Source organism: Anser brachyrhynchus (assembly GCF_964034855.1).
Source record: "Anser brachyrhynchus genome assembly, chromosome: 1".
NCBI classification, from domain to species: Eukaryota; Metazoa; Chordata; class Aves; order Anseriformes; family Anatidae; genus Anser; species Anser brachyrhynchus.
This window is the reverse complement of record NC_137694.1, coordinates 37,098,616-37,124,477: the sequence shown is the minus strand read 5'-3', so window position 1 is coordinate 37,124,477 and position 25,862 is coordinate 37,098,616. Positions and strand designations below refer to the sequence as shown.

At 43.9% G+C, this 25,862-nt stretch overlaps 1 protein-coding gene and 1 long non-coding RNA gene across 3 annotated transcripts in view; one reads left to right on the top strand and one right to left on the bottom strand.

Moving 5' to 3' along the window:
* Window positions 1-25,862, bottom strand: part of HMGA2 (high mobility group AT-hook 2) — a 114,490-nt gene that overhangs the window by 45,778 nt on the left and 42,850 nt on the right. The window contains exon 4 of one of the 2 annotated variants that reach the window (XM_080583945.1): window positions 24,700-25,849. The exons of the other annotated variant lie outside the window; for it this stretch is intronic. Coding sequence (XP_080440071.1) covers window positions 25,802-25,849 — 48 coding nt within the window. The 3' untranslated portion in view covers window positions 24,700-25,801. Of the gene's footprint in view, window positions 1-24,699; window positions 25,850-25,862 lie in introns of those variants that run through there. 2 annotated transcript variants of the gene reach the window in all.
* LOC308191526 lies at window positions 844-24,563 on the top strand. Its single transcript, XR_013948099.1, has 2 exons — window positions 844-10,547; window positions 10,606-24,563. It is a non-coding gene; the product is annotated as an uncharacterized lncRNA (long non-coding RNA).

Below are 25,862 nucleotides of genomic sequence, written 5' to 3'. Positions count from 1 at the left end.
CACTGAGGCTGCAAGGCATAGGGGTTCAGGAAAATACGCGGCTTTATAGGTTCACTGATAACTTGATAGAGCTGATAATGCAATTATTGCTCCCCAGGAGCCAGCACGTTAAACAGATTTTCGCCGCGGTGGCAGAGCAATGCCAGAAACGAGCAGGAAAAGCAAGGCCAGTGCAACTCACAGGATGTGAACTTCTGCTTCCTAGATAAGCAAATAAAGCAAACCCTCTTCCAAAGGATGTGCCTGTAACCTGGACTTGGGACGGCAGAGGTCCAGTGAAGATAATTACAGTGGAATTCAGGTGGAGGTCAAGTGCCCAGAAATATGGCAAAAAATCCCAAATGTCACAGGAGAGGTAGATTTTTAATATAGGGGGCCTGACAATCTGTTCCTGATGAGGTTTGCAGGGTGGGAACCAGGGAGAGGCGAGGGGTAAGGGGAGGAGAGCCAGCTCCATGCCTGACGACAGGCATCCTCTTGCCATGGGATGCTGAGAGTCCGCAGCCCGCGCTGGGAGCCTGCGGCCCTCCCTGCTCTGCCACCAGCGTGCCTCGTGGCACAGCCTCCCAGCCCCTTTGGGCAAAACTGGCTGGGCTGGCTCAGATCAGCCATTTAAACCCAATGTCAATAGTCTCCATGGTAAGTTAAAAGTGAATAAAACACCGAACTCTGAGAGCGTGGGGATCATATTAACTTATAAATCCCCAAACCCTCCCAGCAGGCACCGATTAGACCAGAAGGTGCCATTGCTAGCACCTAGTATGACCTCCTGCACAGCACAAGTCAGACGTTTGCCCTGCAATTCCTGCATCAGCGTCATAATTTCAGGTTGAAGTACCGCATATCTTTCAGAAAAACATCCAATTGTGATTTAGAGACTGCAAGTCTTGAAGACTTTACTGAATCACCTAAGCAAGCTGTTCCCACGATCAATTGCCTTCATTCTTCAAAATATATATACCTCCTGTGCACGTGGGATCTGAAAATGTGAAGGGTTAGATAGGCAAGTTCCGTGCTTGTGCGCTGGCACTGGTGAAGAGCTGACCTCACGTCGGTTTTATGAGGTTATTATAACTCCACATAAGAAGCTGTGCTATCTTTCTGAAAGATCTCACGCAGAATTTAGTACTGATCAGGATGTGTTTTCCCCACTTTGTGAATTTTGCAGACTATGTTTCTGTCTCCAGACTAAACCGGACAAGTTTCATCATCACTGCACAAGGTACATGACCCGCAGCCCCTACAACAGCGGTGGCACCATGGTCTTCTCTGGCCCCCCCACTGGCTCGCTCCCCAGCCAGCTGGGGCTGAGAAGCCTGCTCCTGATGCTAAGAGAGAACACGGTGCTATTAATCAAAAAGCACATTTTTCTTTCCAGCTACTGCTCTGATTCCTCTATAGTTACCAAGGCAGAGGACACACTGCTGTCCTACGACCAAAATTTGAGTGAAATTGCCTTGTAATCTGACGACTGCCATGCTAAGGGTAGAAAACTGGAAGATGCGTGACACAACAGCTGGTATTTCAAGGACTGAGGAAGAAAAGTAATTAGAAGTCCTTTGAAAATAAAAACATCAAAAAACATTCATGAAACAAGAACACAAAAGACAAGGAATCAACTGAAATCTCATTTCAGATATAGGTACTCTATTCTGATCTTTAATGTTTGTTTTAATCACGAACTGATTCATATTTCAAACAGAAAAGCAGACTTTTTCATTTAGAAAATGCTGGGACAGGACATGCAACTTTTTTTGTTTTTAATTGAAATGGGAAATTCATTGAAACGAACCTTTCCTCTTGGGAATCTTTGATTAAACAACTTAGCATTTCTGGAGGAAAAAAATAATCCTCCAAAAATTCCAGACCAGTGCCAGTAAACTCTTACGCGAGCTGAGCCACACACCAGTGCATCTCAAGTTTTGCTGCAGTTGCATGTAACAGACAGAAGATGAATCTCCTCACCCTTGATTTATGTTGCTCTTGAACTACACCCATGCAACAGAGAGGAAATGGGAGTCAGTGCTGTGAACCCGCAGCAGCGGTGGGACACGGCCGCCCACAGCCCGTCCTCACAGCAGCCATGGGCAAGACAGAAGCAATGAGCTGTAAGGGGCATCCTTCTTTTGAGGTAGTAGGTGTTGCGTGTCTTTTATTAACTTGCAGTAAAGCCCAAAACATGCACTTGTGTATGCTGTCACCTGTTCTTCCCTTGAAGGTAGCAATTTCGTCCTGCTAGCATTACTGGGGGCTCAGGAGACAACGGTCACCGTGCATAAGCCAGAACATCAGGTCTTCTCCAACATAAATCTTATCTCCTGCACAGAGCACGTATTCTACTTGACATTTTGTTTCACCTGGAGGAATCACATCACCCAAAAGGGTATGGACAAGACACTCGGCAGATCCTCATCTGCTAGCTCACCCCATCCAGCAGAGGCAGAAGTCTTTTGCTAGAGCTGGAAGTGGCTGACCAGCACACCGAGGCACAACCTTCCCCTTGCTCATGCCTGTATTTCCTATGTTTAATGGGAAGGGCAGCATTTTATCTGAGTCACACAGTCTTCAAGTGGTTAATCTTATCCTTTTTCAGCCAAATACATGGGAAATGGATCTACACAAAACCTGAGCTTGCTGCTGGAGACTCTGACCCCTGAGGTGACCCCTTCATGACTCTCCTCTAGTCTCCAAGTGAACACAAGAAGGACTTCACCTTCAATCACTGTTAAATGTGACCTCACGGCTATATTCCCTTACTTTGGTTTAGCTGCAGGACTATGTTCAGCACTATAAAACACTGATTATTAGACACAATCAAGAATTAGACTTCAAAGACCTTTAGTCTGTCATGTGTAATTAACATACTCAATCACAATTAAACAGTGATTGGCATTTTGCAGCACTAGTTCTTTGAGGACAGCAAAGCTCATTTTTACCAATATTCTTTCAGAAAAAGACTTCATTATTTAAAGGTAATTCAATTTTCTACACCATTCAAGATATTCTCAGGAGGTACGAAACATATAATTTCAAACATAAAGCTGCTTTCACATAATTTCATTATCCCTGTGGTATTTTTGGCAATGAGTGTTTCAGAAAGTGAATTTTAAAAGAGAACAAATACAAAATAAATTTTGTCAGTACACTGATTGGAATTATGACTACACATCCTTTAATCATGTGTCCCACTCAAACCATGCAACTCGGAGTCCACATGGCCCAGGACTGACTCTCCCACCGTGGGCATTAAACACTGTAATACATTTAATTAATTCGCTAAAATGCATGAAGGCCCTTGCACACCATAACGATGGGTGCCAAGAAAGTGTTTATAGTTATAGCGACTGTTAATAAAACACTGTGCACTCCAGGTTTGGAAGCTGATACAGAAGAGCTCTAGAGGGGCTCTAGTGCCTTGAGGTCATTCATATCTTGCATCTATGTACAGTTAAGGAGACTGAACTTCTTTCTAACTGCACTTGACGCGGCCTAGCCAGTGCCCTGCCTCCTCTCTGTACTCTTCCAACCCTCAGCAGCTGCCAAATTTCCGCAAGTGCTATCAGGTGTGGTTCCCTCAGAAGAACAGCACTTTGCAGCTGGTGAAATATGCCCAAGAGGTCCTGGCTGTGGGGCATAACCAAGGCACATGTGCCACCAGGGCAGCCAGCCTGGTTAACTGACCTGGCATCGCAGTCATTCTCATTGCTTTTTTTCCCTTCATTTATCAGAGATGCAACCTCTTACTCTTATTTGTTCATGTTCATTTTCATTTCAACTAGATCACTGGGGGCTTTCCGTTTCTGCAACTGTCAGCTCAGGCAGCCTTTTCTGTTAACCAAGTATATCAGAAAGGCCCTGCCTTCTCTGATAGCTTTGCAATGAGACCAAGATGGATAAATGGATGGACAGACGGACAGACAAATGAAGAAAGATTAAACTATATGCTACTTCAAGCCCTTAGGATTTCCTCAGAAGAGCTACGGCTGGGAACAAGTACAGTAGATCTCGTTTTCTCCAACCTAAGCAATCTCAACAGGTACTTACGGTACTTAGGGCTCTTATCTGAAAAGCTCAGAGGGTTGTCCAGGGTACCAAAAAAAGGGAGCAGTGGACTGTAATGCCTTCATGTGTTGCATCTGCTGACCTACCGCTATGAGTCTAAGTTCTCCCTCACATATTTGCAGTACACCCAGCTCATCCCCAGACACTTTCCAAACACAGCGCTGTTCAGCAGGTTGGAAGTGTGAGAAGTTATGTGCGACAGATGGAAGATGACACGCTCATTTCCCTTCTGCGTGTTTCCTCCCTCTTTTAATTTTGAAGAGGAAAATTCCAGCAAAAGGAAGAAGATTGGTTGGCCTTAAGGAATTCTGGAACAAAAATGTCTGTTTTCTGTTACTTTATTGATTATCACTATTACCAATGGAGTTTAGAAGCAGTGGCAACTTTTCCTTTTATTTTGATACCAAGGTGAGTCCTTCCTTAATTTCCTTTCCTTTTTCTCTTCCTCTGATTGCCAGTTATTGATGGGAATGAAACCCAGAACCTGTACCCATGTGAGGGGAGTACAGGAATCAGGATCTGTCAACGTCTCTGCTCTGATGGCATATAAGACATCTTGGAGAAACCACTGAGCTGCTAAAGCTCGGCAGTTTGTATGAATTTACAGAATCTCCTGAGGCCGGGCACAGAGCTCACAAGACTTGCCACTTAAAATGGTCACCCAGACAAAAAAAGAAAGTATGTTCATAAAAGCAAGGAAAGAATGATGAATATACTAACGGGAAATGGAGAAGGGAGAGAGAAGAGAGAAAGAACCATACTGACCTACGAGAGCAGCTCTGTGCTTCCTCCAGTAATGTTACTCTGTTTTGTTTACCATGAAAAGATCCCATTAATGCTTCAGCCCCATCAAACAGCAGACCATGTTCATGAATGGCACCTATCAGAGCCCAGGGTAAATCCAATGATTAGAGGGAATTTGCCAAAGGGCCTTTGTAGCTGAGAAAAATGCCTACTCCAGAGAGGAATGCAGAAAATTCCTGGGAGGACAGGCCCTCCTTTGTTGGCAGGCCAGCGGTATTCTGGAGCAAATAAAGGCAAACAAAAAATGGGATCTCGGATGCAAAGAACATTTGAAGAAAATGTTCAAAGACCTCCTTGAAACATTCACACCTCCCCCCCCTTCCTTGACTGTACTAATTCTGTTTAGGCCGGGCTATACTCAAAACACTACTATTTTAGGATTACATAATAGGAATGTCTCCCTACAGCAACAGCTTTACTCACTTAGTTTTTCTACTGCTTTTTCCCAATTAAAACTTCTGTTGACATAAGCTTTCAGGGGCCGAATTCTCAGCCAGTGCAAACTGTCACAGATCCACTGAAATAGGATGTCCACTGGCTTACAGTAATATACAATTTGACCTCAGATTAGAATGTGAAATAGAAGAAATACAGACAGACAATGGAATGGACCTACAGATGGTGGAGAATCGAAGTTGATGCCACGTCTCTGATTCACTCAGTTTGTTAATGCATGTGCAAAATGAGTATGTATCATCTACGAGCTATGCAGCAGCAACTCAGGCTGCACTGTAGAATGAAGGATTCGCCTGGCTAGGCTCATCTTGAGAGTATAAACACATCCAGCCAGAAATTCAATTTAAAGATTGGACAAGACAAGCTGTCACTAAGCAACTGAAAGGGACACAGCATGTGGACGTTGACTCATTTCAGACTTGCATGGTTGATGTTCTTTTACTCCTTCTAAGTTAAGAACTCATTCATAAGAAACACATTTAAGCTAGCAAAATTATATGGAGACTCAAAAGAACTCAGCCAAATATCAGAAAAATTATATTAAAGCTGCAAATTGTTACGTAACATTTGTCCGTATTTGCTTACCATGACCTTGTCAACTACATTACAGCATTATCAATGTATTTAAAATAGTTTTTGTATTCAAATAGCCCCAAACCATACCAAACGTACAGAGGCAGTATTCTGTCTGCCACAGGCAAGGCTCTAATCTCACTTACATCAGTGTAAATCCAGCATATTTCCAACAATTTCACTGAACACCAGCGAAAGTGAGATCAGAATTTGGCCCTATGCCTCCTTCACTCTGTTTTCCTCCAGAGAAAACAAAACCATTTTTTGTTATTTCATTGGTGTGAAAAATCAGATACAGATTTTATGGCTGATTTAGAAGCTCTTATCTGCTTCTGAAATCTTGAATTGCATAAACTGCATGTAATCCTCACATAAACACATTCAGCAAACATGATTTCCTCCTCCCCTCCTCATTTCCTATGCTCTGAACAATCTTAATGTCTTTTTTCTTCACAATGTGCACTTAAACACAATATGTTTCCTCATAAACATTGTTACTGACTTTTATTTTATGTCCTGCATTAAAGATTTGCTGTGATGGTAAAGGAGTGAAACAATCACCGTGTAGTTCCAGTACAGCTCTGTAAGTGTATAAGGGTATATACTATGTGTACTTGTGTGTGTGCATCTGAAAACTAATAAAATATTAATTATTTGCAGCTCTGGAGACTGAACATTTTTCAAAATGGGGGTGAATTGCTTGCAAATGTGTTTCCCTTATTGCTCTGCAAATGCTGCTCATTTTATTTGTTTTAAATGATCTTTTGCTGGTCCTGCAAGATTTACATTCATGAAGCAGTGTGACAGCAGGGAAGGGATGAAGAGCTATGTGTCCAAAAAACTGGGCTGTGCAGGGCACCACGGTGTTTCTCAGCTGTGTGTAAAAAAGCAGTGATGTCAAAAGAGCTCTTCTTCTCTGTTTTTTAAGGAACAAAAGCAACTGAAGGCTTATATTAATGACTAGGTTCTCCTTTATTCTGAATACTCCTGAACAAGTTTATTAGGGGATGCTCCAGCTTCCCTCAGTGTCACTGTGAGCCCTGCCTCTGAGTGCACGACTTGAGACAGCGTCTCCTTTTGCAGCAGAGGCAGAGCTGGAGTCTCACCCTCATTCATGCTGGCTCATTTCCTTCGATGGCATTCCTCTGAGAGCATGACAGCAAGCTGCTCCTGCAGGCTAGAGGCCCTGACGACGCGGCCTCAAGGAACAAAAATGGCATTAGGGCAGACAGGCTGAAAGGGCTGTGCCACTCACACACCGCCTGGGACCACACTAACACGGGCACTGGGTGAAGCAACAGACTTCATGACACATCATTTCTCCAGCAAAGGCTTACAGCACCTATGATTCTGCTTAAACACAGTGGAAACTGCAGATATCCAGCACCTTCCAAGATTAGAGAATCAAAGCACAGTTAGCTACAGTAAAAAATAAATAAATAAAATAAAGGAGAGATGGCAATTAAAATCTCTCCAACAGGGGCACGTGTCTCCCCAGCACAGTTCTTTAATTGCCATCAGCTGCACAAATCCTAGCAACATCTTCTGCAAAGTAAGTATCAACTTAGAAAAACTGGTCATCGGAGAAATATGCAAAGCCTGCAAAACACACGCGCACACGTGTGCGCATTAACATCCTCATACAACCTTGATTTATTGAGCCTCTGCCTGGCAGATGGCTGACATTTTAAAACACACTTCTGAAACTATAGATCTGTTTGTTAGTTTGTTTTTCACCATCCAGACCGTAACAACTCCAGATATAATTCGCTCACAGTATAGCAAGGGTAAATGAATGTCACCACAGCCCTGCCTTGTCACGCTGTCGCTGAGACGTGTGGAGCCCTGGACTCTTCCTCCCAGGCAGAGGTTACATCATCTCACACATGCTTTTCTTGCTAGCCTGTATTTGGAGCTGCCTTCAAAAACATCCACGAACCACACACTGGTTTACTCACTGTTCTGCACCGTCAGAGTCCCTGCCCTAGGGATAAGTTCCTGCTCCACCACAGATTTCCTCTGTGTCTTTGGGAAGACGTGCACACCCAGGCATCTAAAGATATTTTAGGAACCTGAAGGCGCAGACAGATGTTTGCAATAACATGTCAGACCCAAAACTGTGTTAATCCAGAAACAGACACCTTGGCTGTTCAGACACCCCGGCTTGGACAGAAGCACAGCCTCCGGTGTGAAGTGTGACAGAAACCCAGGGCAGCAATGCCATAAAACCACACTGCATGAGGTGGCAGATAGGTGAATCACATCCAGCGCAGGCAGGAACACCCTGGTGATTTCTTCTTTAAAGACAAAATAAAGGCTGGCTGTTTAAAGAGGGGATTCGGTTCAGGAGATTTTGAACTCTCCTTTCAATCGAAGGCAGAGTTATTTACCACTGCAAATGACCACTAAGTCCTAAGCCATTCAATCCTGTAGTGAAACAAGGACTGAAGCAAGAAATAACTGACTGGCCTAGATTCAGAGTCCAGTGAAGATGAAAAGAAGTGGAAAGGCAGCTTTGAGGCATTTCTGTGCCTCGTGGTATCCGGGGCTGGTTCAGTTTCTTTGATTTATGCTAAATGTATGTTTGTCCAACAAACGTAAGAAGTAAGAATGCTTACAGAGGACAAAGAAAGGGTCAATGTGTAATTGCCTTCTTCTAGTTACCACTTAGTATGCCACCCTCTGGTTTTCAATTTAGACTTAAAAATTAAAACAGTGGTGCCAATTCCATATGACACCTAAGAACCATGGTATATCAGAGCAGCTTCACAATGGGACTCTTCATAACACCACAGATGCTGGCACGCCTCCTAAAACTCTCCTGGAACTTTTGAAGCCTGTACTGTAAGCATCATATTTTTCCTCCTCCATTGTCCCCATGAAACAGGAGGATAAAATGAAGGAGCATATCTGTTCTTAGGATAGCCTGACAGAGCCAAACTTCATTTTTTGGTCGTCTTTCATTACTGCGGCCAGTGGTTCCACCCAGACTCAGTGGCTCGGCACCACCAGGGGGCAGTGGGAAGTGGTCACTGCTGAGGCTGGGGGCAGATATTGGGATTACCCCTCTGATTTGCCCCAGACGGGTATGAATTAGTCTATGCAGGACTGGGTCTTGTTTCTAAAATGAAATCTGGAGGGTGTTAATTTATCCTGTCTAAGCCTAAGGCCTGAAAGAGTAGCCACCAATATTTATGTTTTTGTATACACTTTGGAAGTTCTAGGTAGCTGAAACTGTTTTTTGTTTGTTTGTTTTTTTGTTGTTGGTGGTGGTTTTTTCCTCAAGAATTAAAATACTTCTGACCTTCTTTTCAAATATCCTCTGTAAACATAATGAGAGATATAGGCACATATTTAGTGGCTTTTCATAGGAGAAAAAAAAAAAAAAAAGTGAACCTACCATAAAGCGAACTGGTGAAGAGAGGGCAGAGGCAGCTCTGAACGTGAAAGATCTTGCTACATTTCTTAAAGGTTCTCCTGTGCTAACAGCAGTTAGAGAGTCCAGCTGTAATTTCACCTCTTGTTCATACAGGGCCTTGTCTCACCTTCAGCAGGAAACAGGGACTGAGTTGGAGGAGCCTGAACATAACAAAAGTCTGTGGCCGTAGAGCACTGCTGCCATCAATATAGATCTGTAACAGACGCTCACTGAGGAGGAGGAACTTCCACCCGCCACAGCCTCTACGTTTTCTGATTTCAGTCAGTTATTTCTGATTTTGATAGATGTAGATTTATGGTGAACGGGAAGCAATAGGTCTTTGGGCCTCGCAAGCGTGCTGGGCCGCACAGACTCGTGCTCCATGGCCAAACCGTGCATCCAGACAGCCTCTGAGAGCTGGGAGAGCTGGGTCAGAACAAGGCTGAGGGGCTGCACTCATTACCTTGGGTATTTGCGACAAAAGGAGAGCCAGGATTTCCCAGCCGGACTGGGATCGACTGGTTACATGGCCTCTGAACTGCCACCCTGCGTTGCCACGTGTATTAAATGGCGTGTTCTGCTCCCTTCGCTCACACGTGGTATGTGAATGGGACAACCCAGGGCCACTTGGTGTCAGGAAAGGTAGAACCAGGCTCACAAAGCCACCACAACTTTGTTCACCTTCCCAGCAAACTTCTCATCTCCGACTGAAAAAAGCACCCTATCTAGAAGGCAGCTGTATTGAATGACAGAATGAGGGCGATTACTCTTCTGAATTATGGTATCTTAAGAATGTTTTTACATAGAGGGAACTACAAATGAAAGCAGTTTTGAGCAAATTAAAAAACAGCTCAGTGTCACTATTAATTAATTAAAAACAATTTTTCCAAGTCAGCCTAATAGAAGGCTTCCTACATGCAACCAGTAACTGATTAAGTGAGTGACTCAAGCAGTAAAATCACAGTCGGGCCTATTTTCTTCATCCTGGAAGGCCAAGTTCAATATTTTTCCTATGAGGCATGCCTTACTATAAAAAGAACGTGATGTTTGAACGTGAGTGTCTCTGCTCTCGGTGCTGGCACCCGACGCCTTCCCGAGCCCTCCTGCCGCATTTCGAGAGTACAGTATGAATCACAATCATGTGGCTCACCTCCCTGCCAAATTCTTCTCTTCTGCTACCACTGCGAGTTCCTCCCAGGCCTCTGCCAGCAGCATCTGTCCCCCAGCCAAGGCTGTCGGGGCGAGCGTCAGCGGGGAGGCAGGGCTGGCTCCCTCCCTTCTTCTCCGAGGAGGAGGAGGCGAGCGGGCGGATGGTTAGAAAGCTGTAACCACAGGGATGGCTAAACGGCTGGTGGAGTCGGTCAGGATGCAAAAAAAGGAGTGAGTAGGAAGCTGAAACGGAGACGAAGAGAGTGCAGAGCTGCAATGACTTCAGATAAAAGAATCCTGCCTTTCAGATGCTTTTCAAATAATATGCTGGTATTTTTTACCCGTACAAAAATTACTGTCCACCTCGAAGAAAATACTTTCCCTTCCCAAGAAGAACTGCTGTGACAGCCCAGAACACCAGACAGATAAGCAAAACTGGATAGTCAGTTCAGACACAATTGTAAAAGGATCTTTTGTGAATGCACAGCTAAGAGAATTTCTAATTGGCCTTAGATTACTGGCCTACTTCTAAATGATTGAAAAAAGATGAATGTTTGGGCACTAGAAAAGCTTTACCAATCCTGGATGCTTGTCTTGTCTTTAAGGTAGAGAAAAGGTTACAGTCAAATAATATTGAACTAGCTTTACTTTTTTTTCTTTTCCTTCCAAATTATGCCCTGATTCTTGTATGTAAGCATTGTCCCAGTCTCTTTGATGGCTCCACACAGATTTACAGAGAGCTGAAACCTTGAACTTTTACAGCTTACCTTGTGCCATAAAGAATATGAGACTTAAAACATGTACAGTAAATCTAGACTTATATTATTCTCCCAGGTTTATTCATTGTCCAGAAAAGCAAGGAAGGAAAAACACCCCAAAGGATATTAAACTCTGGAATCTCTGAGCCCTGGTGCTTTGTTCTGTGCATGTAACTTTCCCACACCTGGGGACCTGGGGCTTGTAGACTTCCCAGAAGCAAATGCCCACCTTCCTGAGACGTTACAGCCAAGCTAAGGACTGGGCTAATGCTAAAATGAAAAGCTTGGACAGATTTCCCCCCATTTACGTTGAATTAATCTAATTTTTACTAGGCCTGTTTTTGTATAAGTCGCGTCTTAAAAGTTTCTCTGCTAAATGTCTCTCTGGTAGATTTTTACTACCAAGTGGCTGCCTCGGGGTCAGTTCAAGGAATCACGGGCACACAGTCAAGCTGCTGACCACACGCTCACCCACGGGGAGCAGCTGAAGTGATACCTTTTGCCTTCCATTTGCAGCAGGCTGGTGGCACACACATGGCTGGCTGCCGCGGTTCAGCCAACAAGCAGCACTGATCTAGGTCCCACTCTTTTTAGGAGCTTTCTCTACAAAATAACACACAATTGCTGTTACAGCTCTGATTTGCTTTGCAGAAAAGAGACAATGAATAAGAACACGTGAAAAGTCCAGGGTCAACCCCTGCCCTATTTTGCAACGTGAGCAGGTCATTGGCTAGATTTTCCATTTTCAAAGTATTCCTTAGTATGGAGTAGAGGTGGACACTGCTGGCAAGTTTCCATTTAAGAGAAAGGATAGCCTCTGAGAAAAAATAATGTCAATTTCTGAAATGTCTCCACAATAAGCCTTTCTCCCAGCTGACAGATAGAACTTTCCAAAATATTTTTCTTGCAAGCAGTAGAAAAATATACTAGGTAATTTATAATGTAATTCAAACTCCTGGAACACACTTACAGATAAAAGAAGAAGCACAGACTACCATGCAGGCAATGAAGAGTTGGAATACGCCACTAATGCATTTTCTGCTGCCTAATTTCCTAAATGGGACAATGGCATTCTCCTTTATACAATTCCTCTGAGGTCTATGCATCAGAGATGTGCTATACATATAAGGTATTCAACTTTCAGTGTTTCACTCTTGTAAAAAGTACTTCCCCAGACAGACTTCCAGAGCACTGAGAATAAAAATACCTGTTAACTCAGAAGAAAAAGAGACTATTTAAAATGTGGGCCACTCCAATTTAAATAAATGATTAACTTGTCCTAATTACAGTACATTCTCCTACCTTACAATTTTCAGAAAGCTGAATAAATCATTCCTACCTCTATCTTAATGGGGTAAAGTGGTAATTGTAGACACCAATAAATTTTGGAAATAAAAGCGTCTGTGTATAACAAGACTGTACTATTCATGTCAGAAACAGTCCCTTCCCTCATTCTTGATAGCAAGTTGCTCTAGCAAGCAGACTGATCTGAGTCTTTGAATTAAAACTATCAAGTGGTACCACAAAGGTTAATATAGGACACAGCACCTTGGGTACAACTTGACTCCAATGTGATCATCTAAGTAAGCAGTTCAGAATGAGTGGGTGGAAGAAAAACTGAAAGATAATTTCTCAGTGAGACACCAAGAGGAGAATTCAGCCCCAGCTTCAGTACATACTGTTCCAACAGGGGATGACTGGGATAAGCCTGTTTCTATCAGCAAGCTTATCCTTTCAAATTAAGCAATCCTGAAATGACAATTACCTCAACAAACATTTTTTCAGGAAAAATTGTATTTGTACTGTCGGTTCACATTCAGCATCCCAAATACCGTTTGTAGGCTACTTCCCCAGAGGATGTTTTCAATTACTTGGCTTCTTTTCTTGCTTCCCTACTCCCTCTGTCTCTCCCAACTATTACTCAGTCCCCATAAAATATTTCTGTTGTGGCTGTAACTTGGGCATGAGACATGTAAGCGTATACCCGGTCTGCACATGTAAGTAAGTTAATGACTCAGATTCTCTCATTACATGCTGTTTATATGCAGCTTTTACCACTTCCTGGTCAGAACAGACTTCTACTTTTTTGCTACATCAGAGCTCAGTTAAACCATCTAATCAACTTGATCGGCTCAGGCCAAGTTCATTCACCTCCATCTACCTTTGTAGAGTAGTAGGTGACTCAGGATTTCAGGATTTTTTTAATTTTTTTTTGTCTAAACAAGTAGCTATTCAATTTTAGAGAAGCACATGCCCACTTTGGCTTTTGACATTAAATAAATCTAACGCCTTTACTGTGACAGAAGAGGAAGGGGGGCTCCAGGACGCTGCTCCAATGCTATTCTGCAGACCTATTCGTTAGCGAACGCAGCTGATTCGATGGGGTTGTTTTGTTTTGTTTTGTTGCTGGATCCACTACAAACACAAGGCACTGGCAGCTCAGCCAGCAACATATGAGAAGGGGCTTCCTCTCCCGCCATAGCGTTCCTGGCGGCTTGAGCATGAACAGAAAAGGTGGACGGATGCCAACTGGCAGAAATAGCAGAAATAGCAGTGCACGATTCTAATACAAGCAGCAAAAAGACCAAGCACACAACATCTCTCTCTCTCTCATTGACTAAGGTTGCTTTGGCAAACAGCAGAAGGCTTTTTGCATGCTTATTTCCCTCTGGTCAGGGCAGATAGCTTTAATTACGTAGCCATGCAAGGTAATACTGCACAGTCTCTGGCAGTGTCGATGCACAAGGGTAGTAAATAGAGGGCAAAAGCACTGATCAGCTGTTAAGCAGCTCAGGGACACTCTCCATCTTGGCTTTCTAATGAAATTCCATATAAAGGGGCTTAGCTGGAGGACTCCTCAGACCGATTCACACACGCTGCAGGAACACATGGGAAAGGGTGTGCACCTACAGGGAAGGAAAATGTGTAAACAGCAGTGACTCAGTAATCCCAGCACATTTATGAAAGGCAGGTTCACTGGGATTAACATACTTCCTTCATCAACAGATCTTCATTAACAACCGCAGGGAGCATGTGCACACGTTTCGGTGTGTACAGAGTACAGCAGTGGGTGGACTGAATTCCTCAGCAGTTTTTTTTTTTTTTTTTCCCTGCAGGATATTGACTGACCCAGACCAAGACAGATCTTTCCAACACTTTGCAATTATAATGAGGTCTTGCAGGCAGGTTTTTTTTCCCTCAATAAATTACTATGATTATGTTTATGATTATGATTATTATGATTAAATTATTAATAATATTACCATTTTGCTTCTTAACTGAAAGATTGTTTCACAATCTATTACGGATTCCTCCCCCCCAACAATCAACATTGACACTAAGACCAGCCAAAGCAAGATGGTTAATCCAGGGACTCCACGGACCAAGGAAATAAAAGATCATTCCCAAATCAGAGGTGGATTTTTCACAAGAAATGAGCTTGTTTGATAAAAATCACAATTGTTATTTCTCTGTAAAAGCACCGGTGCCTCTGGCGGTTGTTTTGTTGCAGAAGGGATCGAGCAGGAAGGGATGGTGATCGGGTGAAATGCTTCACACTGGGCAGTGACAACAGATACAGGTCTTCTGGGAAGACGTGCTCTCTTGAAGTACTAAATTTGGTGTCAGCATGTTGAGAGACCACTCAGATCCTGTTGGCTGCAAGGTCTTGATCCTTTAATTCTCAGTAAAGCTAACCTTCCACTGACTTTGGTGGGCTCTGTATCAGCCTGATAGAGGTACTTATATTCAAGTCAGACTAAATGTGCTCATGTACAGCATGAGCTTGTACGACACCTATTTTGATAAACACCAGCAGCTTGATGCTTAGATTCATGGAAGAAACTTATGGTCCTTCTTTACTCTGACTTGGAAGTTATTAAAAGATGGCACCTGTAAGGTGTATTTGAGGATGTTAAGGGCAGCACTTAGCTCATAAGCATCCTAAACAAAGGATTTAAGCTGTCATAAGACTGGTGCCCTATGTAGGCAGTTCCAATTAAGTCAACATAAAGCTGAAGACTGAGCCTTCATTATCCTGTAATTGGAAACCGATACTGTTTGGTGCTTATCCCTTCATATAAGAAGATATGGCAAAGCAAGGATGCTCAGCATAAGGTGTTCAGCATCTTCAAGAATTAATTCCTGATGGTGTTACTGTTGTCAGAAGGACAGCAGAAGCTGAGTGCTCTGTGAAGAACCATCTTTTTTCCTTTGTTTTGAAATAGGCTACTGTTGATTTTAGTTGATTCCACTCGCTGTTGTCTTAGAAAAGCTAGTCACCAGTCAATTCCCACCACCTCTCTTCATGTCTCTCATGATTTGATATACTATCCTAAATCATCTCTTTCCCAGGCTGAAGAATCACAGCTTACTCAGTCATTCTTCACAGGCTAGCCACTCATATGGCGGCCTCGCTGATCACCCTTTGAACCTTCTGTTCTACTACTTCCTTTGTAGGATGAGAAGACGAGAACTCCACATCGCATTCAAGAGGCTGACAAACACATTAGCATACAGACTCCAACCCACCTTCAACTTCCATGCAACGATTTTGGTGGGGAGCTCAATACAAAGGGAGCCTAACGATAGCGCATGGCCCCCTATAGCACCTAAAATGTTACAGTCTTAATAAAAATGTTTATCTGAAGGACAAGTTAGATTTAAATACACAGCTCTGCTGTTACACCTTGTGGTAGTAGAAAACAGTTCAAAGAAGCAGTTGATTGAATAGGTTGAGTACTACACATACAGAAATCCCATGCTTCTTGGCTGGCTATGTGGGTGGGTGGGGAAGAAGGCTCAGGGCGGAGTGAGGGAGGGGAGAACGGTGTGTTTTGTTTGTTTATAGCTGGAGTGATTTGGTAGTGTGTGTTTTCCTGTGGGAGTGCCTGGCTCTATCTCTAGTGATCTCAAATCAGTGTTAAAGGTTTGTGAATGGGTTACAGAATGAGCAATGGCACCTCCCATCGTTAGCTGTCTACATTTTTTATAACCACTTGCATACTTTTGGTCAACCACTGTAAAATAAACAGTCCTTCCCAAATGTTTTTGTTTTCTTTGACAGCACAGCAATAATTCACTTGGAATGCTGCAGAATATAATAGCACTTTAAAGCTGCTGTAAAGCTGCCTTTTTATGATTTACGTTTGAGTTGTTTTCAAGCAAAAAAGATGCCAGACCTACAAAAGCATGTGAAATTAGAAGATGTATCATGTATGCTTGTACATGATATGGGGGGGGGGGGGGGGGAGGAGGTATATGGGAGAAACTATTTAAAATAATTTTCATTTTGCAGTGAAGATCTGATCATTTGCCTGTGTGCCAGATTACCTTCTGCAACTATCAAAATCTAATCAAGATGACCGGAATGAGCATCTTTCAACATGAACTCTTAGGACCTCATATTTCCTATGCCCCGTGTATAGAAAAACAGTACACTCATAAATAGACATTGCATCTGACCAGAAGAAACATTTTGCAGATGGAACATTAGATGGCTGCAAATGCAATCAGGACTCCAGACAAGTGCAGAAACCTGTGAAAATGACTCTTGTGTCTGTCATCCTGCACTACCAGGGAGCAAACCCACGTGACCACAGATGTTTATGTTCAGCCAGCATCATTGTATTTCTCTCTCTCATTTTCTTTCTGAAAACTCTTGCTTGCAGCCTGCACAACAAAGACCCTAAATTGTGCTGTATGGTGACGAGGAATAAGCTGTACGTGGAGTTTGCTCCTGAAGGCCCAGAGGTTATCAGTTTGGCCATCACACCTGCATTCCTGACAAACAGCTGGGGACCCAGAGAGGCCTGGCCCAGCTCAGTGCTTCTCCAGCAGAGAGCAGTGATACACTGTCAGTGAGCTCAGCCCTGGAAAGCAGGGCAGCTTCCAAGAACCAGCAAAGGCAAAGCTCTAAGTTGGCAAGCTCACCAAAGCGAATGTCAGGAGCTGGACTTGGAGAAACAGATGACAAGGTGGGATCATCTGAAAAGAGAGTCATTAAAATACCTGCAGAGGCAGTGCCTGCACCAGCAGCCCTCACCTCAGTGGGATTACTCGTGTGAGTAAGGATCTGAGCTCAGATCCTTGCAGTATTTTGCACTGTAAGCCAAGAAGTGCGGGGGGCATTTGTACCATAAACTCCACCTGCCTCCAGATTAGCAACTGATACTCTGGCAGCCTTTGCTAAAGGTGCTTATACCTGTTCATGGTGCCTATGCTTCAAACGATACCAAGGAGAAGACACCATGCTGCCAAAAGAATATCATCTACCTTACGAACTGTTTGAAATGGCACAGTCACTGCAAATTTGACTAATTCAGGTTGTAAGCAAAGGCAAGTTTTACAGGCAGGAGACTCATTAGACCAATCCATACCTGCTGAAAAGAAATGACCAGCCTGTCTCAAACTTTGCCCTACGTATAGGATACTTCATATACTTCAAGGACAGGCTTACATATATCCACATGCACATCCATACACATGGCCACTTCAGCTCTTACACCCTGTATGTATTTTATCCTCGTATATAGTCTCAATCACCACTACTAGCAGTAAAAAAGCCAAAATGGGAACTCCTCTTAAGCAAGAAAAGTTACAGATTGCTAAATCACAGATTTTATTGCCAAAAATTAAATCACAGATGTTTTTTATTGTTAGATAGTCTAAGCAACAGGTGGAGGATGGCCTTACCTGTCCCAACCCCTAGGAACTGATTTGGCTCCCTAGAAGAAAGCCTTTACAAGTGGAAAGCTTTTCCCATGTCCCGTCTGCTAATAAAATAGACGCTTGTTTTCTACCTAAGGATCTCAAAATATTTTTCAAAGTGAAGGACCAGAATTATTGTTCCTATTTTAGACATGATGAAAGGTGAAGCATGGGAAGTGAACTGTCTGCACTGAGGACCCGAAGCCAGGCAGGCAAGTTTGTGTTGTACACTGATGGTCCCCAACCTGCTTGTAGCCAGGCCCCTCTGCCACTGCCTTTTTGCCTGCCACATCATCTCAGCTCTCTGCCCTTGCCACCTCAACCTCCCTCAGCGCTTCACTCATCCCACACTGCCCTCTTGACATTGCCTGCTCCTTCCTCCCTGCCTAATGCCTCACCTCTCCATCGCTCTCCTGTGCTAGCAGGGAGCCCACGCTACGGCTTACAGGCTGGTGCTCCCCACGGCACCTTTGGGTGACAGCAGCTGGTTTCAACCCTAACTCGCCTGTTCTGGTAAGGCTTGCTGGTACTGGCAGGACCCAGACTGGGTCGCCTTTTTGCTATCTGGGTATTGGTAGGGCTGGGGAGTTCAGGCAAGCTTCTGTCCTCTGGTGCCGCAACCCAGACAGATGCTGGCCACTGTGTCCAAAGGAACAGCTTGTCTTTATTCTTCCTACTCTCTTCCCCTTCATTCCTGCCTTGGTAGCCCCAAGATATTTCCAGGGCAGCACCTATTACAAAACCTTTCTGTAAAAATGTTGAGGCAACAGAAATGTGCAAGGATTCCATCAGGACAGACCTTCACAGGGGTACACGTGAGATTCTGCTGTTTCCTCCTCTCATTTCACCATATCCTGTCTGAAGTAGCCCTATGCTTTTTCATCTCAACTATGCACGTGGGTGCAATTCCTTTTTCACTCAAATAACCGAGTATTCTTTCTGCATCTTGTGGGCACATGACCCTGCAGGACAAAGCGTGAATAAAAAGAGTCTGAGACAGAGCTTTGTCCTGTGTAATGGTCTCCAGCCTTCCCCACCACTGGGCAACAATGCGAAGGAGAAGGAAAACACTGCTTTCTCTGTCAGCCTGAGCTGTACTGCCAGTGGGATGTTGTACCTATGGGTCACGCTACTAAATGGTCTTGTAGACATTGAGTAGCCTGTATATAGATCCGTAGTCCAACTGATCTGAAAATAACCATGAAAGCAAAAACTGATTTTTTTTTTCAGATCAGACCCTTTGCCATACCCTAAACTTACACCCTTCTCTTGCAGCCAGCAATTCCTTATTTCTGTTTGAATTTAGAAATGATACAAGCCTATTTATTTGTCATGAAATTTAAGTCTGGCACTACCTGGAAAGGTAAGGAGCTACCTGTTATTGTGTTTTTTTGTTTGTTTTTAATTATAAAATTAGGCTGGTATTATTTAAGTAACAGCCTCTGCTAGGGCTTTCTGATATCTTCTCAAGTCGAGAGGTTGAGGAGGCAGTGATCTCCTTTCCCCAGGAGAAGGCATGCTGGAAGGCATAAGAAGAGCAAAACACTTCTCTATGCACATAGCAGGTGCAAAACCTTGGTGCAGATGGTTGTCTTTCATGTTCTCAGAGGGAAAAAATCTGTTTTTAATTGGTATTTTTTGTAGCTCACAGTTCATCAAGATGGTTCGAACTGGCACGTTTTCATGAGCCTCCAGCACCTGCAGTAACCTTTTGTGGTTTCAGAAGGAACAAGAAAGTGCATCTTTTTCATAAGGTTGAGGAAGGATGAGAAAAAAAAAAAAAAGGAAGTTTTGATCCCCAAGATAGTGATGAAATGCCATGTCTACAACAGCACTTGCTAGCAAGTCCGTAAGAGGCAAAGCAATGCTCTCAGTATCCATTACCCACTCCACCTTCATCAGCCAGCTGAGCCAGGAGCTGTGGGCTGCCTCCCTTGAGCATTCAAGGACTCAGAGGAGGAAGAAGGATCGGTGCAGCTCCTCTCCCCAAAAGCACACGTGCAGCGCGGTGACTTTCAGAGGGCTGGCCCAAACCCAGCGGCACTCCACGTCTCACACCCCTCTAGGTGACTGCGGCCTGATACTTTGTGAGATTCCCTTCAGAGCGATCCTGTCCTGGTTCCTGGGAGCATCCATCACCCTGCTCGCTCCTCTTCCCACCACCTCCTTGGGCCCTGCTGTTGGGCAGCAGCAAATAAAGGGGCAATCAGCACACCTCTAGCCCGGGCTCCCCAGCTATTGAAGAATGCGGGCTGCTGCGCTGGCTGAAAGGCTTGGGAAAGTGCAGCCCTGCTGTTTCATGTCAACATTCCTCCCCCTCTGCCTTTCCCAAGGTCTCAGGCAGAAAATCCTTTTTTGTTCTTATCAGTTCAAACAAGAACAATGAATTCCTCAAGCCCGCAAGAATGTGACAAGGTGCCAACAAAGCCAACCAGGAAGGTGATGTATGGTCTATAGGCTGCAGCTCAAATAAATCACTTCACAAACCAGTGCTGCAAGGAGTGATTTCAAACAGCTTAGAGCCTCCAGTTCTAGCTCTGCCCTTCAGATTTTCACCTGCCAAGTATCCCAAATAAAAGCACTGTGTGTGACGCTAAAATGCTGCGTGCCCTTTGCTTTTGTTACCAGGAATAACTATGCAGCATGTAATTAAATCAATATTACAGAGGGGTGTCTGCACAGCTTTGGTGAAGGCAAGAGTTGCAGTTTCCATCATAAACCCCTAAATTCGAAAGTTTACAGCTGGCTGTAAAACTGGCTCACTGAGCAGAACTTGGCATGCACAGCTGTTAGCCAGGGAGCAAACGATTTTTACCATATTTCAAAAATAATTGGTTTGGCTCTTTTAAAATCTTACTAATGTTTTAAAAAATGAGGTTACCATGTCTGGATGCTTTTTAGCGTATATCTTCCATTTCTACAAAGAAACACTGGCAGGCAACTGATCTCCTAGTAAGCCAGTCTGATTGGGAAAGTAAAAGAGTAATGACCAACATGCTCAGTCATAAAAAGGCAGCTTAGCAGGTACATATTCCACATGCATAAGTATCTGGATGTCTTGTCCTCTGCTTGGACAGCGTGCCTTCTAGAGAGAATTCACATGATGCTTGACACTACAGAAATTAGCACAAGAATAATTGTTTCATACTGAATTACACTAACATTAGTGAAAATTCACAGTGTGGGCAGAATGGCAAGCAGGTATCCAAGATGCTCAGTCCATGCATGGGCCCTTTACCAGCCAGTGATTAAAATGAAGCATGCCCAGCCTTGCTGTAAGCTATGGGCTGCTCAAATTTAGCTTCCCCATGCATCGCTGCCACCACACCAGCAGCACCCAGCCCTTTGCAGCACAGCACACAGGCAGGAGGTGCTCAGCGGCGCGGGCAGCAGCTGTGCAGCCCCTGGGGGAGCCTCCACGGCACCAGTGGCACACACAGCACAGCACCAGCCCTAGGGAGCAAGCTGTTGGGAGCAATGACCCGTGACACGCCGTCAAACTCCTCACTGCAAAGAACTTCACCATGGATGGATTTTTCCTATTTTACATCACCTCATCTCATCTCAGGAGACACACTGCTTGGCAGACACACCAGCACTGCACCTACTCCATCATCTACCTCATCTACATCCTGCCTCACCAGTGTACATACTACTGGGACATCAGCTGCAAACGGTACACTACATCCATGCATCCCTGTCCTGCTTGTCCTCAGAAAACAAAGTATCTCCTGCTCTTAGCCTATGGCAACCAGGCTTTCCTGGATTTGCACCGTCTAAGTTGGCCATGCCTACAAGCTATTGACTAAGAAACACCGTAAAGAGGAAGAAATAATATAGCTGGCTGACGGAGCTTGGTGCTTTTCAGGTATTTTTACTGCTTGTGTTAGTAACCAGTAACGTACCAGCAAATTTGTTGGAGGGTACTGAAAAAAAGCAATACCGTCTCTGTAATGAGAAATCTTTCTGTGGCTCTCTATTGCTACATTTTTCCTAATAAATGAGGAGAGACAGAGCTGGTGTTCTGTTATGCCTCTAACCCTACTGGTCACCTTTTAACATGGCTTCATTTGCAGCAGGACTTGGTCGTCCATCTTTAAGGGGCAGACTTGCACAGCTATGAAGAAACAGTTTTCTTTAAACTCTGCACAGATCTGTTTTAAAAAAATCACTGCCCTAAATACATATCTTATACAACGTACCAAAGCAGTCAAGTAAGTAATTCGTATGCTGGGTTGAAATGGCTTATTTGGAATTGCTGCAGTCTGCAGTGCAGCCTGCTGAGCATGCAGTAGGGGTCAAAAAGCCCTTCTGGAGAGATTTCTGTGTACAGGTCACTCTAGCAGAATGGGAAAGACTCTTCTGATATCCACCTTGCCACTTCTGCTCCCTGAAGGAGTCCTTGTGGGCACGGATATGCATATCAGTGCCCTGGTTTATGCCAGTCAAAATAACCATTGCTGCCAGTGAGCGAAGCGGTCTGGATCGAAGCCTTCCAAGGCTGGGGGCTGCACAAAGCATACAAAGAAGGCAACCACCACTTCAGGTTGTGCGCTGCATTTAGAAGGAGGTTTTTTTTTTCTTCTTTTTTCGTTTTTCTTTTTGTTCTGACACTGAAATGCAGCATTCCTGATGCGTGAGGTGTGGCAACAACAGAGGTGAGACGTGGCGTGGAGCCCAGACTCGCTCGCTTAGGCATTATGATCAGGCTGAGATCTCTGTCACTTTGATGGGACAGGTGAGAGGCAGGGAGAGGGGAAAGCTGGGCTCCTGGGACCAGTGAGACAGGTGATAGAAACAGGAGAAGACAGAGGATGGCAGTGGTGACTGGCAGGAAAACAGTTGGGAGCTACTACCTTGACAGACTTGCACGCTAAGCTCCGTAATGGGTCCTGGGATACTAGGTGAACTTCTTTCTTAAAATCCCAGATGCTGGAGCCAAATGCAAATATAAGAATATTAAAATACATCATCATGAAGGCGTTTTAATGGAAAAGCTCAAAATCCTGAAGGCAAATATAAAAGCTGCTGCTTTTTCAAGTTGCTCATGATTCTCGGCCAATCTCATGAAGCCTAGTGTACATGTTCTCTTTTAGCAAAACTTCTGTACAACTACAGAAATTATATACAGAAAGTACTGAGGCACTTTACAAAATCACATACGCAGTTTTTGATTGAGAGAGCTTTTGCTGTTACAGAAGAAGCAAGGGGCAGAGAAGAAGAACTACAAGGAACAGAAACTATTTCTACATTACCACTAGACATTTATATTTGATGGTACTTATAAAGTCTTGACTGTCTCCATCTGCTCTACACTCTGTTGGCCTACATAAATAGAAATTACAAAAATATAAGGAACTTTTAGATAAAATATCTGATTTTATTGTACTCTTAATTCACTTTTACCTTGCAAGTGTAATTCAGGCCATACTAAATTATATATCTACACAACATGAAGATAAAAAGATAAAAAGACTTAAATTAGCTCCATTCTTCCATTAAATCACTTTTTTATATCAAGCTTGAAGAACTCCATGGGAATTTTAACTAACAGAGACAGTATGTTAATCCATTTCACCTCAAGAGCACAAGGTCTTAGCACATATTATGAGCAGAAATGATCTTTAGCATCCTCTTATTCTCACCTCGTAAAACAAACAAGTGAACACGTAGTTTGGCACAAACCTCCCTGCTCAAGAAAGGCCCCAAATGACATAAGAGCAGATGTCACCAGCTGGGGCTGAATTATAGTAAATTGCCTCCCACCATGAGCACTGTGTCCTGTGCCTACCACAGGTATATTCTGCTGCAGCATCTTGCTTAAATAAATACATATTTGCAAAGCAAACGAATACAAATTTTTACTACAAATTACACAGTATGATTAACTCCCAATTTCCATCTCTGAAACAGCGTCAAAAATGAGTCAACTGACTGTCCAATAAAATTACAACTCAAAAGTAATACTTAATGAAATCCTGTATGAAGTTTGTCATGAGCTAATTTTGTGACACCTGCAAAAGGAGAAATTCGCTTTCCGTGTGACCTAAATAAACACTGTCACGGGGGGTAAGAGGGATAAGTGACCCAATCCCGCTTATTTTGCTTATTGCCCATTTGAATCCACCGTGCTTGCAGGATTTCACCGACTGCCCGGCCCCCTGGGAGCTCTGAGACCTCCATCAGTTTCCAAACAGTTGGTACAAAGCTAAAAAAGCCTTCATAATGAAAACAAGTGGCTGGTGATATGGTACGGTTAATCCTCCACTCTTAATTACACTAATGACTTGTTTATTTGGTTACTAATATCACATTATTAGTAAAATCTCTGCACTGTTATTCAGATCCTGAATGATAATCTTTTCTCTGCTACCTCCTCCCTAAAAACATCAGAATGGACATGCCAGGTAGGCCATGAAGCCCAACAACCCTTCTGAAACAGCCACCAAGGAGGAAAACTTACAGAAAACAGTAGGAGTACAACAAGCACATAACGATATTTCCCGTAATGCTGCCTCAGTTTTCAATGGTTTATGGTTATGGGGTATCCTGAACCTAAGCCGTGGAAAAGCCCTAGACGAAATCACCTTCTTTGCATCTATCCAAGTAATCTTTGAATTCACATAAAAACTTTCAGTTGCTTCAGCATCCTGTTTTCAAAATGTATTGTGTGAAAAAACATCTCCTTTTGTTTCCATCAGACTGACCAGCTATCAGTTTCATTAAATGACTCCTGGTTCTGTTATGAAAAGCATGACAGTGAACATTTCCCCTCCTGTGTGCCACTACTGATTTTGAGACCCCCCCCAACAAACGCATCCTACCCACTCATCCTCCATCCTGGCCAAAGAGCCCCATTCTACTTGATTTTTCACTTGAAATTCCTTCGATACCTTTAATTACCAATGTTACTCTCCTATGTGTCTTCTCCAGTCTTGCTCTCTTCTTCTTAATTCCCCACACCCTCAACACTTACATTTCTGGCTACCAGAGGAGAGCCTCCAGGATGGCTGAGGAATGCTCAGTGGTGTCTGGAGGAGACCTGACGTTTCCTCTGGCTATGTCTAGACTGGGTGACGGCTGAATGCTGTGGTGGGCCAATCGTCCTGGTCAGGGATGGAGCCTGAGCATGCCATGGCTCCCTTTTGGCCCTGGCTGTGTCTAGACTGGGTGGCGGCTGAATCCTGTGGTGGGCCAGTTGTCCTGGTCAGGGATGAGGCTTGAGCATGCCTTCTGGCCCATGCCTTCTTGTTTCCTTTGAACTGAGAGTTGTGTGTGTTTTGGGTGAGGGAAGAGTAGGAGGCTCCTGTGTCTTGCCTGGACATGGATTTGGAGCATGGCTGGGGTGCACATCTGGAGTTAGAAGCTTGCAAATACTCTCAAGTGCGCTAATTCATATGTAACCTTTATATTCTCATAAAACGGCTTATGACTGGCCTAGCTGTTTGGGTAAGTAATGATTTCTGTTGCTCTGAAGGTCAAGCAAAATGTGAAGTCATCTGACTTCGCCCTTCTACAACTCAGGGCTTTATAACTCAGTGCTTTCCTGATATTAGCATGAACTCAGGCATCCTAAAAATCCTGCATACCCTTCAGTCCACAGCTCGAGAAAGAAGACTGCTGCTATCTCAGCTTCCCTATGTCAGTCACATAACTTTGCCCCAAAGACAGGGGATGAACAATGTCGCAGCGGCCTGAAATACCATACCGACTCATCGGTTTTGTCCCTTTCCCCCTCAGTTTTTTTGACTGCAAGCCTTCCCTGTGACTGTACAGAAAAAATCGCACTGTGGAAACACCTGTGCTGTCAATAGTGACGGCCTGGGGTCTCTGCACGTGAAGTCTCCATCCTCCCCAGCGAAGCATCACCGGCTCAGCTGCAGTCTCTCCTCAGGACCTCTGGCTTTCCCCGAGGCTCGTTCTGCAGAATGCAG